Source organism: Marmota marmota, unplaced genomic scaffold (genome assembly GCF_001458135.2).
Source record: "Marmota marmota marmota unplaced genomic scaffold, marMar, whole genome shotgun sequence".
NCBI classification, from domain to species: Eukaryota; Metazoa; Chordata; class Mammalia; order Rodentia; family Sciuridae; genus Marmota; species Marmota marmota.
This window is the reverse complement of record NW_025999869.1, coordinates 16741839-16765978: the sequence shown is the minus strand read 5'-3', so window position 1 is coordinate 16765978 and position 24140 is coordinate 16741839. Positions and strand designations below refer to the sequence as shown.

At 41.2% G+C, this 24140-nt stretch overlaps 1 protein-coding gene across 4 annotated transcripts in view; it reads left to right on the top strand.

Moving 5' to 3' along the window:
- Positions 1–24140, top strand: part of Sgcd (sarcoglycan delta) — a 938532-nt gene that overhangs the window by 797575 nt on the left and 116817 nt on the right. For all 4 annotated transcript variants that reach the window (XM_048782821.1, XM_048782814.1, XM_048782808.1 and 1 more), the window contains one exon: positions 3144–3263. In XM_048782821.1, coding sequence (XP_048638778.1) covers positions 3144–3263 — 120 coding nt within the window. The remainder of the gene's footprint in view (positions 1–3143; positions 3264–24140) is intronic.

Genomic DNA, 24140 nt, shown 5'->3' with positions numbered 1-24140 from the left:
TGGAGTCCTGTTTTAAGATTCCAGCCATGTCCAGGAAGTCTGGCAGCCCCAGGGAAAATCTACAAAGGGCAAGCTTTCTGCACCACTGAGCCAGCAGTTACTCTGTGGGGTTTTGGCTTAAATCCCAATTATGGAGTGTTAGATATCCAAATGGTTCTGGCCTTGGGTAAATTCCATTTTGTGTTCTATGAAGCCCTGAAAGGCAAGATAACTTTACTGTGCTTTGTACTTTCTGATTTAACTAGGGTCTCTTGAATGCATTCCCCTGTAAGTCTCACAGATGTTTAATGAGTCAGAGTAATCTCAGTCCATACACAGGAAAGGACTCTTATCTCCCCAGGCGGCCAGTTTGGATCACCTTGTGCAGGTTCACAGAGGCCAAGTCCAAGCATTTGTGTCCTCCTGGAAGGCCCTCACTTTGCCGTGTGACTAGATCCAAAGTGGGCAAACTGCACTAACCCTCTGCCCATCCTGAGGTCATTCATTCATCATTAATACTTCATTACATTCTCATCCCCAACCCCCCAAAATGGTATTGTCCCTAAAGTATTGACAAGCGATAGTTTTCTTGAAGATGCAGTCAAGAAGAGAGCTACATCTTAGCCACTACAGACATCCTTAATTCACATCCTTCACTCCATATCTCTGTTCTTTTAAGATCCCCCTCTGGTTTCATCTCTGCTTTCTCTCCTCTTCATGAATCCCATCTCCTTGCTAATTTGGACATGTTGCCCAGTCCTCTTCTCCTTCCTGGACAATCAGACATATTCTTCTGCCGTGGAACAAGAGCTGGATTCCAGACTCAGGTCTGCCGTTGGCTCCCTGGGCGCCCTTGGGAGAGCTCACCACGTCTTCACTGCCGGCTCTCCTCACCTACCACATGCAGTCGAGCTCATAAGATGACACCCAGGACCCAGGCTGCTTGGAAATTCTGTACAATCTCCGCCGTTTCCATCTCTGAAACATTAAAGAGCCTTTCCAATGTCCCTTCTTTGTGCATCAAGGGGCCAGCCGTGGATGCACTTGTAAGAGATGATTGTCTGCCAAATTGATATGATTATGTGAATGAGGAAAGTGCCCCGAGAGGCTTCATCGTTCATCATTTTCAATGCATCACCACCATTGCAGTCGAAAACTGGTAATGGTGATGGAGATGATCACGGCAACTACATGAACAGCCTTCACATTTCATAGCATTTTTCCACCTACAGAGTTCTTTTGCTGAATTCTATATTATTTGATCCTTTCCAACTTTGTATGATTCTATGAGATATAGAGAGAAGATCGTTGGTATTCATTTTTTTTTTCTTTTTCTAATGGTACTGAAGGTTGAATCCAGAATCTTGTGCATAATAAGCAAGCAAGCACTCTACCACTGAGCTACCCCACCCTGAGCCCTCCTGATAGTCATTTTATAGATGCAGACACCGAGATTCACAAAGATCAAGTGACTTATCCAAAGTCGCAGCACCAAAAAATTTGAGAGCATTGGTATATAATTTATGCCTCTTGATTCCTGTTCCAATATTCTTGACCAAGAGGAAAGCTGCCTTAGATGCCCAAGGGCTGACCTGACACTAATTGCCAGGTTTCATTGCTCCCCTTCCTGAGCATGAATAATTTCAGAGTATCTTCAGACAAGGACATTTAGTGGCCGTGATGAATCCAGATCAAACAAAACACATGCACACAAAAGCCAAGACAACTTTGGTCATGTCTGAATGCAGACAAAAACATAACAAACATTCTCAAACCAAAAGACCAAATATCCCTCATCCTAGTGAATGTGATCAACTGAGGTTTCTTTATTCGTGGCCATTTTAGCATTGCTCTGGGCTTTCCTACTTCTAGATACGATTTATTAAGATACCTGTCCTAACGTTAGTCGCACTTCTGAAAGGATTTAATCTGTCTTGCTTTCTTAACCTTTCCTAAAAATAACCTAACACATGGATAAAACCTAAGAGTCCTAGCAGCTTTTTAACAAGATGCCTCGTGGTTACCCACCACACACCTTCACCTCCCTGCAGTGAATAAGAAATGGAGTTAGTTCACCTCCAGGTGTGTTCTTCATGGGCCTTTGGCTGTTAGGCATTGAGGACCCTTTCTTTGCTACATGTTATGAAGTAATAGTCTGATGAACACTATCTAGAAGGCAGCAAAAATGCCACATCGGAATCTCCTGGGGAAAATACAAGATTTTTAGACACTACCACCAGATTTTACTATAGGAGTTCATAGACCAAAAGATAACTTCCTTTTGATCAGAACTAGGTTCCATGAGGATGAACACACCACAGGATTATTCAGATGCTTTGTGAGAGCTACCTGGGAGATCCAGCTCAGATGGACTGAAATGTTTTCCTTTTAGAAATTCTGGCATGTGAACTTGTTTTTGTATAGTACCTAAAACTCTCTGCAAATTTTTGTTTATTGGTTAGCAGATTGTTAAACTTGTATCAATATTTGTCCATCAGCAGACAGATACATGGGATCAGGAGCTAGTCTTCCCTATGTACTATTGCAGATACCCCACCCTCAAGAATAGCCTCTGTTGTCATATAATAAATTCAAAATTTATTTTTTATTGAATGACTTTCTGGCATGAAAGATTCAACAATTTCTAAAGCAATTAATTACAATATTTTATAGCCATCTCTGCCAGGAAATGATCTATCTAGTGAGGAAATAGACTTGTCTTAGTTCACATACAGCCACTGGGTCAAGGCTACAAAAGGAGGCAGATTTCAGCTAAATTTAAAGGAGCCCTTTTGAACATTAGGGCAGCTGAAGGTGGATGATCAACTTAAGAGGGGGTAAGCCTCTTGGGCCTTGACATATTCAACCAAGAATCTTCAACTCTGCCACTGATTTGGTGGTTAGCTGAGAGAAATTTCATTTGAGCATTAGTTTGGAAGGAGGATGTGATGGTCTTTAAAATTATAGCCTGAGAACCCATCATTAAACGTAATTGACAAGAGATGACTCAGGTCAATAGGCTGATTTTCACGCTTGGTTTCTGAAAACCAATCCACTTAACATTAAAGTCCAACACAGTTTTGTCAGATGCATATGTTCTATGAAAAGCAGTCAAATTGCAGTGAAACTAACATACTTCCTCCTTTTCTTCCTCCCTCTCTTAGGTCCAAAAGCTGTAGAAGCTTACGGCAAAAAGTTTGAAGTAAAAACCGTTTCTGGGAAATTGCTCTTCTCTGCAGATGACAACGAGGTGGTAGTAGGAGCTGAGAGATTAAGAGTTTTAGGTAAGGAAATTTTCAACATGTAATTGGTTTGATGCTGCCATACATATTTTAAAGGAAAACTGAAATGATACCATGGATTAAATGTTTGTGTCCCTACAAAATATGTACACCCCAATGTGAAAGTATTTGGAGGTGGTGCCTTTGTAAGTTTATTAGGTCTTCAGAGTGGAACCTTTATGCATTGTATTCATGTAGTGCCCATAGGAGGGAATGAAGAGTTACTCCTACACAGGAGAAACTTGTGCCCCCTCTGTCTCACCAGCCACATGAGGTTACAGTGAGAAGTTGACAGTCTAAGTCGAAGGGAGCCCTCACCAGAACCCAAACAGGCTGAGACCTGATCTCAGTCTTCAGCCTCTACTACTGGTGTTGTAAGCCAGCCAGTCTGTGGTACTTTGTTATATCAGTCCAAACTAAGCAAATTGGTGTCCAAAAAAGGAAACAAGGCCAATTTGCTGGATTCTTTTACAGTGAGGCAGTTGAATCTCCCTAGAGCCTGACCTCCTGGTGAAAGTTTCTCATTCCATGACGTCATATTGGCACATCTTCCAGCTCTGAGCTTTGACTTGGATGGGTGGTCAGTCCAAAAATGATAATAGAGTATATGCTGTCCTTACAAACTGGCAGTTTTGCCTGAAATAGTCAAGATTCTATACATGGTGAGCCAGGCAGGGTGATTCATGCCTATAATCCTAGCGACTCAGGAGGCCGAGACAGGAGGATTGTAAGTCTGAGGCCCACCTCAGAAACTTAGTGAGACTCCCTTCTTAACACAAAAAATAAAAAGGGCTAGGGATGTGGCTCAGTGGTAAAGCATCCATCTGTTAATTCTCCAGGATATTAAAAAAAAAAAAAAAGATTGTATACATGGTACAGTGATCTATAAACCTGGATGTAAATTAAGAATCATCTGGGAAACTTGAAAAGTTGAGGTTCGTAGATCCATCTCTGACATATTGGATTATAAGCTAAGGTGGAAGAATCTGAAAGTTTATTGTTAAAATATTTGCAAACTTTCCTGTTATGCCACTTTTGGAATCGTTGAATTGGGAACATATAACAAATGATTGTTCTATGACTTTTCACTGGGAATAGCCCAGCATGGTAGGGGTGCTCATATCGGAGTGGACCTGGCTTTTAACCCCTGCTGGCACCTACGAGTTGTGTGTCTTTGGGCAAGTTCCTGACAACACTGAGCCAGTTTCCTTTTCTGCTCCACTAGGTTAAGAACATTTGGCATATCAAGTCATGGGCAGGGTTAAATGAGACCATGCTCGACGCACTTAACACAGTGCCTGTGCACAATAGGACTCAGTCACTGATTGCTGCTGTTTGGGCCACTATGAATACCTACTGTTTTCCCTTCTTCTGTTCCATAATACTCAGTGTAGCATGGTGGTTCCTAGCTCAAGCTCTGAGATGAACCCTTTGTGATTTTTAACTCCATCTCTGACTTTTACTACCTCTGTGACCTTATGCTTGTGGTTTCAACTCTCTGTACCTGTTTAATCTATTCAATTGGCTCAGCAGAAATATTGATGTTTCCAGATTGTTGGAAAGATTGAATGAAATAGTATATGTAATATGTTGACCAAAATATTAAGTACTCAGTAAGTGCTAGCTATTGTTATCTTAAATTATTATTATTCCAAGTTCTTTCTAGTTGAAATTACTTCTTCCCTGCATTATTATTTGCCCTCCACATCTTTCAGTTCCATGACTTTCATCCTCCTGGCTGTCACTTCAGCCCTCAGTCAATCTGTTTTCGCATGAGCTAGCATGCACACTTGTGTTCGCACGCTCGCTCTCTTTCCTTCTCTCCCTCTCTCTTGTAAAATACACATTCACATCTAATGCCCTTGTTGGATGACTCAGATCTCCAGCTCTGACAGCTAGATCTTCCTCTTAGACTGGATATTCCACCAGCCTCTCGGACATGGCTGTTTCAAGTGCCTAGTCTAACACTCACATTCCATCCCGACCCTCTTCTCTCCAACTTTTCCTGGATTATTGTCCCTGTCGCTTATACTAGCCCCATTATTCTCTGCTCTCTCAGTCTCAACTTCAGCACCATCAGCTCTGCAGATTCAGAAGGTGGAACTGGCCATTCATAGGGGCTGATGGGAGGAGAGGCAGTGAGGCCAGGGAATCTAGTTCCTGGCCCGTGGCTCAGCAGGTGTCACCTAGATCCGCTTCCTTTCTTTCAGGGCCCATTCTAATCTGTAACATGAGAGTTTCCTGGAGAAGTTTCCAAACAATGTTTTCTGGGACAGAAACTGAACAAAATTTCACATATAGCCCCAGTAAATAAGAAAGATAAAAGAGCAAGATTGCTTTGGAATGTCACCAAGGATTTGGGGCAGAGAGGTCAGATATGGGAATCTTAACTGTATAGTTTCATTCTTTCCCCCCTTTGTGTCCTCTATGGACTGCTTAGAATTAATTTTTAAAACCTGTTAAGTAGATTATCTTTCAAAACAATTCTCTGGACCACTTGCTATGATCTGGGTGCAATGCTCTGTACGCATTATTAAATTTAGACCTAATAAATTGCCTTGTGATATCGTTGTCATTCCTATATTTCAGGTTCCAGAAAAGGGTTGAATCATAGGGGAGGTGAGTCATGGTTAGACTGAGAGCCCGCATCCCCTGCCTGCTGCTTTGTATGCAGAGTGCTTTACTTTAAGGCACCATTCTTTTCTGACTCCTCTCATTAAACCATTTTCAAATGAGGAAACTAGGTCTTGAAAAGGTGAATAAATTTGCCCAAGACCAAGTGCCAGTAAGAATTAGGACCTGAGTACAAATCCTGCCCACAGACCCCAGCCTCAATGCATTTCTCACACACGATATATTAATCTAAGACCTTCTCCACTCTCACAATTGATGCTTTTCTCTGTTTGTAAAAATGACGTTTTTTTCACATTAATTGTTGGAGAGGCAGGGGAGCACAAATTTTCAGGCGGTCCCCTTGTTCCAGAGGACTTTACGTTACCAGTTCTAAAATAACTGTCCAGGGAGAGAAGTGACACTATCTCACACCAGGATCACTTTGGAAAAGTGGGTTTGACAACTTCCCATTAGTTGCTTGTTGCTTCCTGAGTCACCTCACTACATTAAAATCTGTCTTTGCAAAAACAGTTGCTGAATAACTTTAAATGTCCAGGTACTTTGGCTTAATCTTATTGCACAAAACCCTTATTGTACAAAATCTTGTTGTACAAAACTCATTTACAGATTTCCCCCTTCCCACAGCTACTTAGACAATATTGGAATATGATTGTAGCTTGGGGTCACTTCAATGCAGGTGGATATTTTGTTGTGGTTTGTGCTTATTTGTCATAGTTTGCTTAGAGAATGATACATGATAAAGCCTGTCTCTCTCCATCATTAGGAGAATTTGCTTTTCTTATGTAAAAATGAAGAAGAAAAGCATGAAAATAAACTCCACTGCTGCTACCAGTGTGAAAAAGATTTGGAAATGTCCACCCCACAAATCTTGCATCAACCTACTTGGTGAAATGAGCCAAGGGTGCTGCAGAAATGAGCTTCCTGTCAGCTGGGATTCAGCCATATGGTGTGGAACGAGAAGCTTAGGCAATTTCGTTTTCAGCTTAATGAGAAGTTTTGTCTTTGTGAGTTGTCAGGCTGCACAACTCTTGAGAAGTTTGACTCTGGAAGCCTATTTCTTGGTTTGAAACCTTGCTCAGCCTCTCAGGCTCTGAGTTATCCAATTCAAGTCTACTTTTCTCTCTAAGCTTGAATTTCCACTCGTCTAAAACACAGAAGAACAAGATAAAGAAAGGAAAAAATAAAAGAATGAGTAGAGCAAGAAGTATAAGTGAATATTATAGACAGAGTTATTTCAGTTCATAGGAATAAGCAATAGGGAACCAAAAAGATAATGTATCTGGGATGCATTGGTTCCGAATATTTTCTAAAGTTCTTCTCCAGCCTTGGGTTATATAGGTCAGTGGTAAAGTGTGCTCTTAACATGTGCAAGGCCCTGAGTTCATTCCCAGCAACACACACATACATATACGTATACATACACATACATTCATACATAGACTTCTAGATAACCACACTCAACCTAGAGCACATTCAAGGGACCTCAAAGAGCATGGCCAGGGGCCTGGAAGCCATTCTTCATGCAGAATGGTTCAATCATCTGGAAACATACAGCCTCCCGTGGCAGTGCAGGGGCATCAATGTGAGCAGGCTGCACTTGCTGACCTGTATATGCCTGTCTTTCCTGCGAGATCTATGCCATTGAGTCGCTGAGCACAGCTTTTGTAATTCACTCTGTCCTGCAGTCCTGGTCTCTGTCATTTGGTAGCTGTGGCTGGATAAGTTGCTTCTGCTTTCTCGGCACCCTTTCTCCTCTCCATGACATCTGCACCTTGGCATTGTTGGAGAACTTAGTGGCATGAGGAGCACTGGGTGTGTACCCCTGAGTGTGGCGCCCAGGTCAGCACTCAATACATGCTGACTCTTGCTTTGTTGGTAATGGCTTCTCTGGGCCCACTTGGGCTTTCAGAAGCCGGTCCAGACTGAAATTCTACATTTCATTTCTTGGGGGTTCACAAAAGAAATTGGCTTGAAACGTCTAAGGGCTCTCATGCATGAGGTGAGTTTGGATTAATGGATCCCCTGGACAGGGCCAGGGTCAAACCATTTTACCTGTGGGCAGGTAATGTTGAGCTTATGAATATAAGTGTTCTCATTTCAAATGATCCCAGAGTCTTTATTTTATTAGCCCAGAACTGTCCTCTTAATCCTAGCTCCAAATTCCTAGCACCTTGGACCTTCCCGTCCTATGTGGACTTCTGTGCATCCCTTCTACTTCATATTAGGAATCCCACAAACGCCCTGCCTCTCCAGGGCCCACCTGACTAATTCTCCTTATGGGTCCACCTTTGTTCAGGGTCTGGCTTTCATTTCATTCTTTGTACAAACACCAATGTTGTTGCAATTCTTGAGGTTTCTGTAGCATGGAACATGGGGTTGGGTCTTTGTCTTTGAAGTGGAGGAATGAAATCCACAGATACAAGTTGAGATCAAAGTAACAGGATTTATTAGAGTAATAGAAAGAAAGCAAGGTTTCCAAAGGGGAGGGGTACCAAGCAAAGGATCCTGGAGAGTGACTATTATCTAAGGATTTGTGAAAGTACAGGGTTAAGAAAGTGAGCTTCCCACCCAATCCTGAGTAAGACACTCAGTGCCCACAAGCTTTTCACATGTTCTCTGGTCTGATTATGTCACCATATCTTTGATTGATTGATTGATTGATTGATTTATGTGGTGTGTGCCTGGGTAACAAACACGAGATGTCTCATTATCAGTTATTTCTTTTTTTCTCTGCTTACCAAGGAGTTGGCCTGACCTTAATGAGGCCTGGCTTTTGTAGGTATTTTCTCAGCCCCGCTACACACAGATCTGAACTTAAAGGAGCTCAAGTTTCCTGCCTATCCATTTTAATCCTTTCTCCCACCTCATTATGAGCTACTTAGGTCTAGCACAAAAAAAAAAAAAAAAAAAAAAAATTAGTTTGTAATCAGGTCCATTCATTTAATGACCCAAAAGGTGTAAAATTAGTATTCAAGATGAGGCATGATAGAGTTTATCTTTCATTAGAGAACACAGTTATTAAATATTGGATAAAAGTGGTCTTTAAAAAGCAGCAAGAATATAGGCAATAAAAAGCCAGGGCATCTAAGAGACATCTTCATAGTAACGCCAGGGAAAGCGTGACTTTGGTTTTCATTAATGACCAATTTCATTGAACAATGAATCGGGCATTATAGCATTTATAAACAAAGCATAATCATAAAGTGCTATTATAATTGTTAATTAGGTCTATTTATACTCTAGATTAGTTTTTTCATTATGTCCTCTAGATGCCACTTGATGCTAATTATCTGAGTTACATTATTATCAAGTGAAAAACATTTTTAATTAAATCTAAAGCCATTTAAATTAGCATAAAATTTATAGAAATTTAAATGTGGCCTGATGCTTAACTTTTTTTTTTTTTTTTGGACTACTCAGATGATAAAACTCTCTATTGCACCCTGGCAAACTGATGATTATGATAAGAGGAACCGAGGATATTCTTAGTGATAATATTCATTCATTAAATCAGTGTGTGTCTATCATACATATGTACATTTATATAACATATGTATATGTAGGTGTGTGTATGTGGTGTCTCTGAATTACTGTTACTGGTGCCACAGAGATTCAAGGATGGATGCCACTGGAGCTCTCTGTCTAAAGAGATGAGACAAACTGACAGGTTTCTGTGAGCCCAGGGAGGAAACCAGCTGCCTAAGGAGGGGGATAGAACAGAGGACCTGTAGAACCCAGCAGGGGAGGGCAGGAGAGAGTTTAGAATCTTAAACTGGTAACCAGGGACATTTGAACTAGTTCTTGAGTTCAGATGATGGGTGCGGGAGATACAGGGAGAAGACTGGCCTGGTGAATGGGATAGTTTATCATTCAAGACTCACTTGGCTGCAAGTAATATAAATCCAACCCAGAGTGAGAGCTGGAAAGTTTTACTGGCTCATCTGATTGAAAAGCCCTCAGGTAGTTGGCTGCAAGCTGGATTCAGTGGTTCACAGGATGAGACCAGAACTGCTTCTGTCTTTCTCTTACTATGTTTCTGCTCTGCTTTCCAAGCTGTATTCTGTCCTCAGCTTCGCTGGTGAGCATAGAGTGATTATCTTCCTAACAAAAATTCAACCACTGGGGCTATGTGCCTAGTCATTGAGACCAAGATGCTGGAATCTGCAGGTTAGTGAGGTCTGGATCCTATCCCAACTGCTAGAGCTAAGGTTGGACTGACAGTGAGTGAAACAGGCCATTCTCCAAGGGAAAACCAGAATATTGTTAACAAGAGAAGGAATAGATGCTAGGCAAAGACAAAGTCAACTATTTGTTTCTGTAATCAAAGTTACAATCGTAGCAAATTATAATGATCACACATGAGAGGGGAACCCCGGAATTGCTCAATACCTCATCAAAAAGATCTTCCCTGACCACATTATAAAAATGTTACATTCTTACCACTGATGTACATATCTAGAGTGGGCAAGATATGGCCCATGGGCCAAATAGGTCAAAACCACTTCCTGTTTTGAAAAAAAAAATGCTTTTTTTTGGAACACAGTCAAGGTGGTGCCTTTAAGTATCATCTCTTTGCTTCTGTGCTATCATGACAGAGTTGAATAGTTGAGTCAAAGATCATATGGCTCACAAAACACAAAATATTTACTGTCTGGTTATTTACAGTAAAAGTTTTCAGAATCCTGGCCTGTACCTTTATTTTACTTTATTCTTCTTTAGAAAGGTTATCATAATATAACATGCTATATATTTGTTTTTCCCTTCTTTCCTTTTTAGAATATGAGCTTCATGTGGCAGCAGGAAGTCTTTTTTAGCAAAGTCTTGAATAGCCCCTTTCATAAAGAAAGTGTCCGGTAATGTTTTTTTCATGCATGGACTGAAAGATTCAACCATGGGACTCTTCAACAATTAATGTGACAATGTAGTATAAAGAAGGAGGGGAAACTTACACTCAAGTTACAAAGATGTTAGAATACCTTTGTTGAAGATTCACTACAACCTCAACTGGGATAGTAAGAGATGAAAAAGCCAAATGGGAAAGACCATCTAATGATGATGAGATGAGACAAACTGACGGGTTTCTGTCAAAATCTGGCAAATCACTAGACATGAAGGGTCCAGAGAGAGGCAAGTTGTGAATATCTCTGGTGTTGTGAGCTGCCTTAGTCAGACAGTTGTGGTGTCATTGACAGAAATTGGTAGGAGATCAGAGGTGAACAGCTTAGCTTTACATGTACTGGGATCCTGGAATTTTACCTCTCCCATGGGGAGGTCCACTGTCCAGAAGGAAATGCCAGAAAAATGCCCACAAGAGATGCAGTCTGAGCAGAGGGGCTGCAGAGTTGCCCACGTAGCTTGACCATATGCACAAGAAAGATGGCCTAGGAGTGTCCTAGAGCAAGTAGCTGGAGAAGTTCATCAATTTCGGCTTCCTTGAAGCCCTTAGCCTTCCAGACCTTCTGTGTCTCTGAAGAAAAACCCAGGGCTGGCTTACTGAGGCCCAGGCTTCCCTCCCTGGTTCGTGTTCGGGAGTCACAGGCCCTACCCTATATTCTTATACTGATCCTCTCTGCCTTCCACCATAGCTATGTGAAGAAACTCAAAATCGGCTAGATTCAACACAATTTGATTCTGTCCTATTACCAGCTATGTGACCTTGACCGCACTATTAAAATTGCTCTCCATAAACAGCATGTCCCCCTTCCTTTCACTTTGCCTCCATCTATTTTAATCTTTGACTTTCTACAGTATTTTGTCAGTGTCAGAAAACATCAGAGAGGCTCTGAAGGATTAAAGAGTAGAACCTGGGTCCTCCTGTGGGCTAGTTGAAAACTGAGTAATTCAGACACTGATCCTCAAGCATGAGAGCTCACCAATCTAGGAATTTATCACCTGGGTGACAAATCAGAGGAGCCTGAAACTTGCCAAGGCCCTCCTTTTTCTTGCTATTGCAGAGATAAATTTGGGGGGATTTAGCTGCTTATAAAGAATTGCTGGGGTGTAGCTCAGTGGTAAGGTGCTTGCCTAGCATATGTCATGCTTTAGGTTCAATCCCCAGTGCCCCCAAAAAAGGAGAATGAGGAAGAGCAGAAGGAAGAAGAAGAAGAAAAGAAAAACAAATGTTGGTTCTATAGTTCTTCCAGGGTACCTCATTCCAAAGTTGGTTTATTATTTACAGAAATACAGGAATAATGTCTTAGATCATAAAAATACATTTCCCATAAATAATGCAGCAAGAAAGCCAAATAGAAAAGAGTCTCAGATGAACAACCCCAACCTCATAAACCAGAGACACTTAATGAGAAAAAACACAATTCTACAATAGAGAAATAATAAAGGAGTTTCATTGTAAATACTATCATCACTCTCCAAAAGCATTAAAAAGAGCTGTCGCAGAAGCTGGGGCAGTGCCACACCTAGCTTCAGGCAGGCACCCACCCATGTGTGCGGGCACCGCCAGCTTCAGTGTTTCAGCCCAATCCCCAGATGCTCCAGGAGGTAATTCCTGATGCAGGAGGAAAGACGTTTGCTGAGCCCCACATCATTTTTCCTTTGGCACCAGGGAGATGTGATTTACGATGAGCGTGATGGATTCACGGTTCTGTGTACACTTCCCCAGCTGTCCCAGAGCCACAGTCTCAGCAAACCTCCCCCAGATGCTCAGCTCAGCCCCCGGCTTCCTCAGTGCCTGCAGGTGGGGGTGGGAAGAAGGCAGCCAGGGACATTTATCTGCTTTCTAGTTTGATTAAAGAGTTGATGAGATACATTCCTGGGCTGCTTTGAAGAGAACCAATTACAGCACTTAGCAAAGGAGGGGCAGATGTTTTGGGGTTTTTTGTTTGTTTGTTTGTACAACTGACAAGATTTTGATTTCTCTATCAAGTTGCAGTCAGCACCACTTTCAGGCATCTGTTGGTTGGTTTTTATTGTCAAAGTTTTCTTCTTGCCAGTTAACACCATAAGGGTCTATTCACAGGAGGAGATCAACTTCTGTCAGGGCATCCTCAATATCAACAGGTATATTGTCTCCTTTGTTATTAATGACATGGACTGTTATGGGATATTCTTATGCCACCAAAAGTCACCAAAGGAGAATTTTTTTTCTTCTTTCTTTCCAACAGAATCCAAGAGGAATGTTGGTATTCCATAGTGACACTTGCAACTTAATGAGATGGCAATGTGAATAAGAAAATCTCACTACTCAGGACAGGGAAGGAAATTAACTTTATTCTCCTTTATTGGAAGGACTTGGATTGTATTTGTTCATTTGAGTATGAAAGAAAAGTACTAAAATATTCTTTAAAGTTCTTTATTCATTTCCTCCCCCATATCCCTACACTTTTGCCATGTATTTCCCTCCCAGTATCAATTCTCTTTGTACCCTTCTTCTTCAAGAAGAGTGGCCAAGTTGACAAGGGTGAATCTAAGCAAAGGAAATAGGGAGAAAGGGGGGGAAATATCCAGACCCCTCCAGGGCCCAGAGTAGAAGCAAAATGCTTATTTTTTTCTCTCTCTCTCTCTTTAGGACAGTACTGTGGGATGGTAGAATGGTTGCATATAGGATTTGGAGATAGACTGCTTAGATTCTAGTCTTATTACAACTTTGGATGAGTTTCTGAATCTCTGAAAACCTCAGGTTTCTCATCTATAAAATGGGGCCATAAGAATGTCCTGGACATGTTGCCAAGCACACAATTAGTGCCCAAAATGTTGCTGCTTATTGTCACTGTTTATTCTGCAAATTCTTTTTGAGCAGCATTTGTTTGACTATCACAGATTAAAGTTCAGTGCAGAGATGTGTAAACGCAGGACAAAATTTCCTCATGAGATGTTCCCAAGTAGAGTTCAGTCAGGTAGGGGCGGCAGTGCACATGCCCAGTAACATCAGATACAGCAGCAGCAGTAAATATTTTAAAAACTTAATTAACAAAGACATCTGACAGAACTTGGCTGAGAGGATTAGGTGGTAAATGCAGGCAATAGAATAGTGACCAAGAGAAACCTCTTAGGGGTGTTGAGGGAGAAGGCAAGGTGGAAGGCAGAGGTTGACTCAGCAGAAGCAATGGAAAAGAGTGACAGCCTCAGCAGATGCCTCAGCACAGCTGTATGTGACCGAGGAGCTGGGGTGGTCAGCCATTGCTTTCTCCAGCAAATGAAGATACTTGGATTTCTTGTTGGGCAAGAGACTGTCATTACCAGCAGATAGAGAACAGGAATTGCTTTCCTCCCCAAAGCAATCTGAGTTAAGGAGATGTCTCAGAGATCAGCTACAACCTGCTGGGGACTTTCCTTCTTGGCAGTGTACTGTGAATGATGTGACTGAAATGGTAATGGGAACATGTGATTTTAGTTTGATTCTGTAAGTCAGAGAGGAAAGACAAACAGAGTTAGACTCAGGCGTTATTTATGATGCAAGAACATTCTCAGTTCAAAGAAAGGAAGTGACATCAACAGGAAGCCTCTTGGCATGAGTTAAGCTGTCATACAGCAGATCTCTATTCAAGAGTCGCATTACGTTCAACACATTAACTGAGCACTCACTCTGGCTAACTGCTGTGCTGACCATGGTCACACCCTGGGGTTCTCACTTTCTGGAACAAGCACAGACAGAGGTTTTGAATATTTATACAAAAAGCATGCATGCTATCATAGGAGCGAAGTACAAGATGTTTTGGAAACATAAATCAGGAGATTTATTTAAGAGGAAAGTCTTCCCAAGGCAAGTGGTGATTGAGACTGGAAGGATAAATTAGAGTCAGTCCAAGGGCTAGAGAGTCCGGGTGCAGAGCAGCTGTTTCAGGCACACAGAAAACCTTATAGCAAGTTTTTGTGAAGCAAGACCATTTGGAGAGAAAGAAACAAAAACAAATTTTAGAAGTTCAATATAGAGAGACCATGGAGCGGAGTGCCCATTCATGAAAGGCAAGAGGTTGTGACTATAGTAGTTAGTATTTTTAAATCCTTAAACTCTGTGGAGAGTGACCTGTGCCATGCTCTGAGTTACTTTATGATGTATAGAACAGCCATCTTCAAGCTGTGCCTCGACCTGAGTTTCTCCTTTTTATAAAACAGCTGTGCCCTGAGCTAATCCATTTTGGGTGCAAGCACTAAGGCAGAATGACATTGTAACTTGTTTGCATAAAGAGACAAGGACCAGCTGTTGGACATATAGAACTTATCAAAAAGAATGACCCCCCAGCTACACAGCACAATCATAAGGCACAGACTGATAAATAAACGGATGTGATCATAAAAAACAGACCACCTTTGAGCTTGTCATATAAATCATAAGCACATAAGTACCTCTCTCAGAGAGACTAGGCCTATGAGCTTATCACACACCCCAGGCCACCCAGTGAGCCACCTGCTCACCTGGAACACATAAGGGCAATGAAGATACTGGTATGGCAGCTCACAGTGCCTGTCATCTTACACCACCTGGGGAACACATTAGGAGAGGGACAGGATGTCCCCAGGACTTCAGTTCTCCTTGCTTGACACAGCCCACTTTGAAACTGCCTGCTGTCTGGACCCTCACTTTGAACAAGTTCTGTACCCTGAACAGCTGGGGCCCTGAACAGGTTCTTTGGTGGCTAATCTTGTCTGACCTACCTGCAGTGACTCTTTTGCATTTGTGTCTGCTCTCAGTCATTGCTCTTGGCTTGGCCTCTTGAAACCCTGTGGCCAGCTTAACCCTTTATTAGCCTGTTCTGTAAGCCACATGTATTGTTGTGTAAATTCAAGTGTGATGTGTGACTTGAGTGATATATGTGTTAGCAATTAGGATCAGAATAAAGTAAAAGAGCCTGTCATTGCCCTGCTCATGGCCACCAAGTGAACCAGGAACACTCGGTGAATTCAAGCCAATGAAAGTGATATAGAATTTATGGAATTACAACACCACGGAAAGACACCAATGTGTCCAGTCTATTTTTTGGCATAGCTGGCTCAAACATTCTCCATACCAGGCACTGTCGAATCTCTTTTTGTGTGTTTTCTTTGTTCTCACCACAGCCCTGAGATGGGTTGTGTCCTTGTGCTCAGTTTTTATGTGAGAAAACTGACAGACAGGCACATTCCCAAGAGTAAGCAACAAGTTAAAGGGCAGAATGAGATGCAAAACCAGATAGTCAGATCCCTGAATCTTTATTTTGTTCATGTTGTAAACATCTTATTGAGGTATAATTGAGATATTATTCAATGTACCCATTTAAACTGTAGAAGTCAATGTTTTTCAGTTTAAAGCTTTGCTTTTCACATAGATCATAGAGGGGAGATAAAGAAATGTGTTTTCCTCATTCATTGAAAGGTTAACTCCTATAACAAGGACATATTAACAAGAGAAAAGTATGCTAAGTTTATTTAATGTACATTATATGCGGCATGGAAGCCTTTAGATATTTACACCCCCCAAAAGAGGAAGCTGTGTGGGTTCATGCTTAGGTTTGATGAAGAATGGGCTTCATCTGTTTGTTTAGACTGAGGGGATCTGACCTAATAAACTGAAGGGGGGCGACTTAGCAGGTCCCATTTGTTCAGATTCTTCTTAGTGTCTGTGTCTTCGTCCCTTCCCTCTGGGTACAGGGCAGAACACTAGTCAGAAGGGTAAGAGAAGGTCAGAGAGACCTCCCTGCTTCTGTTGTTTTCTTAAAAGTCAAGGTGTCATATTTTACGGTAGCATGTCCTGAAGCCCAACAATCATATACACATAGCCACAAGTAGACATACATGTTACTATATTAAATGTTGTATATATGCATAGTATGTACATTTGTTAAATATGATATATGTGCATATATACATTATAGTTGAATAACATACATTATATTATATTAATGCATGTATACCTATCACACACACACACACACAGTCTGTATCATTCTGGACATATAAGTGTGTATGTATGAATCTACTAGAAAGCCACAACATTGCAGTGAGAACTCTGTGCATGTGAAGTTGTTTAGATTTTATGTTAAGGGAAATGGGGAGGCATTGAAGGGTTTCAGATTGAAGAATGACAAGATGTAGTGTGTGTTTTATGGGACACTGTGAGGAAGAACAGCCAGGGATAGGTTGGACAGATGCACTAAACATTAAACCAAATGCATTCTTGAAATTTATGTTTAGAGGTTTAATCAAAAACAAAGAAAGACCTCCTCAAAAGAAAGTTATGCAGCCTGTTTGGTAGAACTTGTAGATCTCACAAACAATTCAGAAGGCTCACTTTTGCCTTCAGCCCAAAGTAAACAGGCCAAGCATACGAGAAAGGGCAGGAGCACCCTGGTTGGCAAGGACACGGCACACCTTATGAGTGCTGAATGCAGCACATTGTTCCTCCCATTAGGTTGCTTGATGTGAGGTGATCAGAGGTCAGAGCACATTCAAACTATTTGTATTGTATCATGGGCTTGGGGAAGAAGTTGCTTTTAACCAAACAAAGGGGAGAGTGATATGAAATCAATATGCAGGGTGCCTGTGAGCTATGAAGGAAAGTAATGTGCTTTTCTTCTTTGGCTATTAAAAGCATCTCAGCTGCCAGGGAGAATGACTTTCCCACTCAGACTTTCTCTCTCTCTGTCCGGCTGGTTACTAGGGACTATTCAGGCTCTAGTGTCTCTGCTGGGTGTTTAATGAGGGCATCCTTCCATGAGAGGCTGAGCAAGTTTCTCTGGACAAATTTCTTCATCCCAGGACTCTAAGAATATATCTCTCCTTAATACATTGTGACCAAAGATTTGTGTTAAAGAAATGCAGGGCCTTGGCTTTTAAAGAGAGGGTCTCTATCTGCCACTGGGAACGTAAGTGGGTGAGATCTGAGAAAGGGACCAGAGAGACTCACATGCAAGTGCCTAGAAAACTAGAGTCACAGGAATGTAAGGACAGACTGTCATCACTGAGACGTGGAGATTTCCATTCACTCTTGAAAGATTCCACTGGATGAAGTTAGGTGAAGCAGGAGAAGCTTTTCCTGATGAAAGGAATTGACATCAAAAATCACTGAGTCTTGGCTTGGGACTGAAGAGTAGTTAAAAATTTAGTCCTTTCAGGCTTGGTGGCACACGTCTGCAACCTCAGCAAATCGGGAGGTTGAAGCAGAAAGAGCTCAAGTTGGAGAACAGCTTTTGCAATTTAGTGAGATCCTGTCTGAGAACATAAATAAATAAATAAATAAATGCCTCAGTAGTAAAGCAACCTTGGGTTCCATACCCAGTGCCAAAGAAAAAAAGAAAAAAAGAAAAAAGAAATTAGTCAAATGTAGTCTTACTGCCTAAACAATCAAGAAATCAAGAGTGAATTGAGGGACAGGGAGTTGAACTGAACTAACTCTTTGGTAAAATGGCCCCTTTCATCTCTCCCCTCATCTATTCCTTGTCCCTTCCTTCCATGATTCCCAGGGAGAAAAAAAAGTGAAAGTAGCCAGTTTAGGTAAATTCTGTGCTACCACAACAAATTGGGAGGACTATCGTAAGTGGATTAGTAATGTCGAAGAGGTAATGAGAAATCCTAAAGAATTGAACACACTACCATATCTGCAGAGTTGCATTCAGTTATCCAAGTTATTTCAAGATAGGGTCTCAGTAAGTTGCTGAGGCTGGCCTCGAACTTGTGACCATCCTGCCTCAGCCTCCCAAGTCACTGGAATCACAGATGTGCACCAATGTACCCAACTCAGATTCATTCTTAGAGCTATTCAGGAATAAGGCAGTGATTGTGGGGAATAAAACAAAGAAATTTTCATATTACAGATTAAGTGACTAAACCTATGGAAGTAAAACAGTGGTCCAAGGTCAAGCAGCAAGGAGTGTGTGCTCCTGCCGCAGCTTCATATCCCAACTCAGCGGTGAGCAAGTGTGGCCCCTCCCCAAACACCACAGGAGTGGTGCAGAAAGTTCTGCAAGATCGACTGTGTTTCCCAAACACTTCCCCGATTTTTACATTAGGTGATCATTCAAAAGAGCAAGGGTTCTTCCCTAATTTTCTGCCCCAGACCCCTTTTTAAGCTGTTAAAGATTATGAACCCATTCTCAAAATTACATTTTTAACTATATTAAATACAAGATCTAAGATTACAAAAGAAAACCAATTATGGGGAGTTATCAGCATATGCAGATAATTTTGTGATATAATAATGTGCCTTTCTTTGTTAAGCATTTAAAAGATCTAGTGATGGGTCTAATAACTACCATAATTTCAAAGTAGTGATGAGCATGAACAATATTTTGCTGTAAGTAACAAATTGACTGTGATATGAAGCAATTTGTGATGTTAATTGGTGACAGTCTCAGGGGTGATATTATTACAGATCATGTTCTACATTGTGACTAAGGAAATTGCTAGATTTCATTTAGAGATAGAATAGTGGAAAGAATGATATAAAATCTGCCCCTTCAAAGTTCACAGACCAACAGAATTCTATTTATGAATCCCTGGAGTCCATTGTCCACAGGTGAGGTTTCCTGTCCTAAGGTAAGTGCTTAATGAGCACTTATTATGTGCAGTCATCATGATAAACCAGTATGCAGCAAGAATATCCAAGAATAGGACACAATTCCAAACACTATACTATGTCCATATCATTTCATGTTTAGTATCATGGACCAGATGAAAGACCCTCCTGTTTTATGAGGAGCCAGTCACTAAATTTGAAGGATGTGTCAGCCTGTAACTGGAAGTTGAAGAATGCTATGACATCCTAAAGCCAAACAATGATTCTCTCTCTTTCTTTTGACCTTCTGGGGCTTGCAAGTTGGTCTCTTGCATGCTAGTTAAGTGCTCTACCACTAAGGTACATCCCCAGCCCTTTTTATCTTTTATTTTATTTTGATACAGAGTCTTTCTAGGTTGCCCGGGCTGGCCCCAAATTTAGGGACCCTCCTGCCTCAGCCTCCTGATTATAGGCATGTCCAGTGCACCAATCCATATAATGGTTCTCATCAGAGAGGCAGAGTGTGGGGAGGCAGCAACTGAGTCCCCACAATTGGCATTGTCTAGAGACATCTTTGATTATCACAACTCTGGACATATAATAGGTAGAAAGCAGGGATGTTTATTAATATCCTATAATGCCCTGGAAAACCTCCCAACAAGGAATTAAGAAATTGTCCAGTGCTCAGTTTCGATCAGGCTGTGGCTGAGAAGCCCTGTGCCAGAAGGAAGGTATGCAGAACACTGATGAAGTCACATTGCAAATGGACTTGTGTGTCCCTGGTTCTGTGCTCTCTCCCCTGTTAGGGGAGTGTGTTGTTCTTTCTGATTCTTCAAGGTTGCAGATGGCATTCTTTCCCCCTCTACTATGCCTGAGTTGGGTTACACAAATAGGTGAATAGTTAATGTGGACCACTGATGAGTCTGAGCCCACTCTCTCTTTAGCCTGTTGGTCCCAAAGCAGGACCAACAGGAGCTCCAGACGGGAGCTCTGCAGGGGAAGGCTCTTTGGAGTGGGAACACAGAAGTGGCGGAAGCACACGAGTCTCTGCCTCTTATTCAGAGCATCAGGAACACACTGCTTCTGTCTGTGCAGCAAGGAATGTAGAAGCCTGAGCAAGACAGCTTCCCCTCCACTTGGTGGACACGGGAAGGTCCGTGTTTCCGCATGATACAGCAAACATTATGTCTGTCATGCAAGATGGATATCCAGCCCATGATTCACATAACCTTACCGTTGAAATAGACTTAAAAGAGGTGATGACATTACTGACATTTGTCAACTACCTAATATTTTGTGTTGTTTTGTATTCATCATATCACGTAGGACTTATTTTTGATACTTTTCCTGCTCTTTCCATTGATAATCAGGGTTATTTCCTCAGTTAAAAAATAATTATTTATATTGGGGCAAATGATAATCTAAGCCCATCATTGTAGGCCTTTAAAATGACAAGGGCCTGGGCCGTAACTCAGTGGTAGAGTGTCTGCCTAGCATGTGTAAAGCATTCATTTCAATCCCCAGCACTGGAAACCAAGACAAAAAGCCAAAGGCCAGCTTGTGTTTGTGAAGTGTGAGATGCAAGCTTTTTAGATTCCTATCTAACCCAGGTATGATCTCATAGTTGGGCCTGTTTCTTTAAAATTCTGAGTTGTGCTTTAATTGGTGACATTTCCTCCTCTTCGTTTAAGGCTGATTTGACTTAGTCCTGAACTGATTCCTCAGGTGATGATCAATTGCCCTGTGGGAGAGTGATTCCGATGGGGTCACTGGGTCTTTAAAAGTCCTTTGCTCTGATGGATTAGGGTCCTGTCAGCTCCATCTATTTAGTGAGCTTCTCTTTGAGTTGTTTCCATTTTTCATGAAAATCTGGAAGGAGCTTTTGCAATGCCTGAATAAGAAGGTTCAGAAAAATGAGCCTGGGCTGCTTATTGATTTGTCAGTGTTCACTCACTGTCCCTAAAATTGGACCTTGGGGTGACTTTTTTTTTTGAGAACAATGAAAAAAAAAACATATAGAAAGAAAATTTAATAGACCTAGATGAAAGTCTTGCTTTTAATCTTAAATTAGTCATGTTTAGTTTAGCCTTCTGATTTTAATAGGCTCTTCTTATAAAAGATCAGCTTGTAAAAATGAAAAGAATCTTCACTGGACCTGGGGAGAATTCCCTGAGTGGTGCCCTCTGTCACTAGTGTTTGTGTGTTGCTGTCCAGTTGAGGAGCTCATTCACCTCTTATTTGTATAAGCCTGAGCCACAGGTTGAACAGTGGATAACGCCCACTGCAGGATCTAAGCCAAAAGAGTTCCCCCACTTGGACTCACACAGTAAGTTTGGTGGAAGGTTAACATGAGAACCCCAATGTTAACCACTATGTAACTGCTAATTTAAAAAAGAAAAGAAAAGAAAAACCCGTGAGTTGGAAGATCCAGGTTCTAGTATCCATCCCAGATGCCAAGTCTGTGTTACCGCTTGGTTTCACTTAGAAGCAAAATTTGAAGTATGAGAAAAATATATTCCATCTTCTACAAAGATGAAGTGGCAAGAGCCAAGAGTGACTTGGATCAGTTACCAAAATGCAGAGTATGAAATACTTGGGAATTTAAATGTCTTTGGTCAAACGCAGTAACTCATCGGTGACTTCTCATTTAGAGAATATATTTCTTAATGTACAGGTAGGTTTCAATATTTATCTTCCATTATTGGTCATACCATAGACTGGGATTTGTTTTTAAATAAGAGGTAGTCTGCAAATAATTGGGATCTGGCTTCCTTGAGAGCTAAAAGTAGATTCACTTTTGAGCAAATAATATCCTCATACTCGTTTTTGTCTTCTCCTTCTAGTGTTCTATTCACCAAGTCTTGGGGGGAAAAAAAAAGTAACCAATTTATCTTCAAGTCATCCGCTCAGTGAAGGAGCATGTGCAGGCACCACAATTTGATTTCATGGGGAGGAAGAGAAAGAAGACAGGGGTCTGTGAAAGAACCCCAGGATAGGCTTCAGGGGAGTGTCCTCCTGGCCAGCCTTCCTGATTCAGCCAGTCTTTCATAGAGTCCTGGTGCTCTTGTTCATTAGAGGGGAATTATGAGCAGGTCAGCATCATTAATGGGCCTTATGTGTATGATGGGGACATCACTACTGCATTCCTAGGTGATCACTGTGGAAATCAAATAAGAAAATGCATATAAAGCTCTACTCAGATATGCTAAGTTCTCGGTAAATGTTCTGTCATTAGAAAAATGAAGTCTCTCAAAATGTCACTTTCCTCATCTGTGAGTAGACTTACATAATTGTCTGTAACTGCTGGGATGTTTGAATGATTGAGTAAGGGACATATATATGAGGTGCCAAGTATTTGTGATAGTCAATCATTAAACAATGACTAATAAGAACATTAGAATCTAGAATATTTCCTATAAGGTGACAGTTAAATGAGTACTTAGAATGCTAGTGAAAAATAATAAATTCCAACAGCCCAACAACATATCAACCTGTACAAATCTGAACGCTAAAAATCAAGAGTGATACTGATCAAAAAGACTTCTAGCATAGAAACTCAGGAATGGTGTTCTCTGTCCAGTGAGTCACATAATGGGGGAAAAAAATGGGCCAAGCGTGAGATCATCAGAGAGCCAAGGATTGCTGATAATGTTTGGGGCATAATGAGGACACAATAAATAGGAATGGAGCTGTCGGTGCACAGAAGAGTGAGTTCATGCTTTGGAATATTTTCACAAGGTTATACACAGCCTTCCATGGAGGGCAACAAAGAAAATTCAACATCAAAATCATGTACTTTTCTTCATAGAGGGCATGTTGTTAGAAATGAACTGACTGATCCATGCAGGCCAGATATTGCTATTTTTTCCCCAATTCCAAGAGGTGATAAGGTGGTAAAGCTAAGAGAATCTATGGACTAATAATCCAGATCAGGGATCTTTTCCTGTAAAGTGTCAATTCTTAAAAGTGTCAGGTATGTGGACCACAGAATCTCAGTTGTACCTTTTAACTCCACCATTATAGTAGACAACAAGATGCAAAATCAGATGAATCTGACCATGTTCTAATAAGACTTCACTTACAAGAACAGGTGGAGGGACAGATTTGAGCCATGAGTTAGAGTTTGCCAACCCTTGGTTTGGGCTATATTTCTGTCACCTTTTCATTCTATGAACACCCAAAACTATAAATCTATGATAGATGTGAGAGCATGGGCTTATCCAATACCAAATCTTCAGCATCTTTTCTAATGTCTAACACATAACAGGTGCCTAATAAATTATGGATGGATGGATGGATGGATGGATGGATGAATTGACAGTGCTTATGATTGTCTAGTTTAAATAGGAATGGTTAACAAGTTGCCATGTAGTGCACTCTTACCATGTTCTACTATACCAACTATTTATTTTATTGATTTTTTTCAATAACCTGATGTGTAGACACCATCATAGTCCATCAGAATTTGTGGCATTCTATAGTCTTAGGACATGTTAGTTGCTCAATCTTAAATGAGTCACTTAAGCTCCTCTTTTCCCGTTCCATTCATACAGATGTTTATGAGAATCAAAAATTGCATGTGAAGATCCCCGTAAACTATAAAGTAATAACCAGAGATTAATTAATTGATTTAGCCCAGCTATAGCACGCACAAACAGGTGAGACCATCCAAGATAGCAAGGTTTGATGTTAAGTATGTATTGACACAACTCGCTGTAGACAAAATTGGGAAATTTCAGGGCAAATGTGGGAGCTGTCAATAGTATCACTGTTGTTCACCCATAATATCTCTAGGACCTAGGGAAGTGTCCAACCCACAA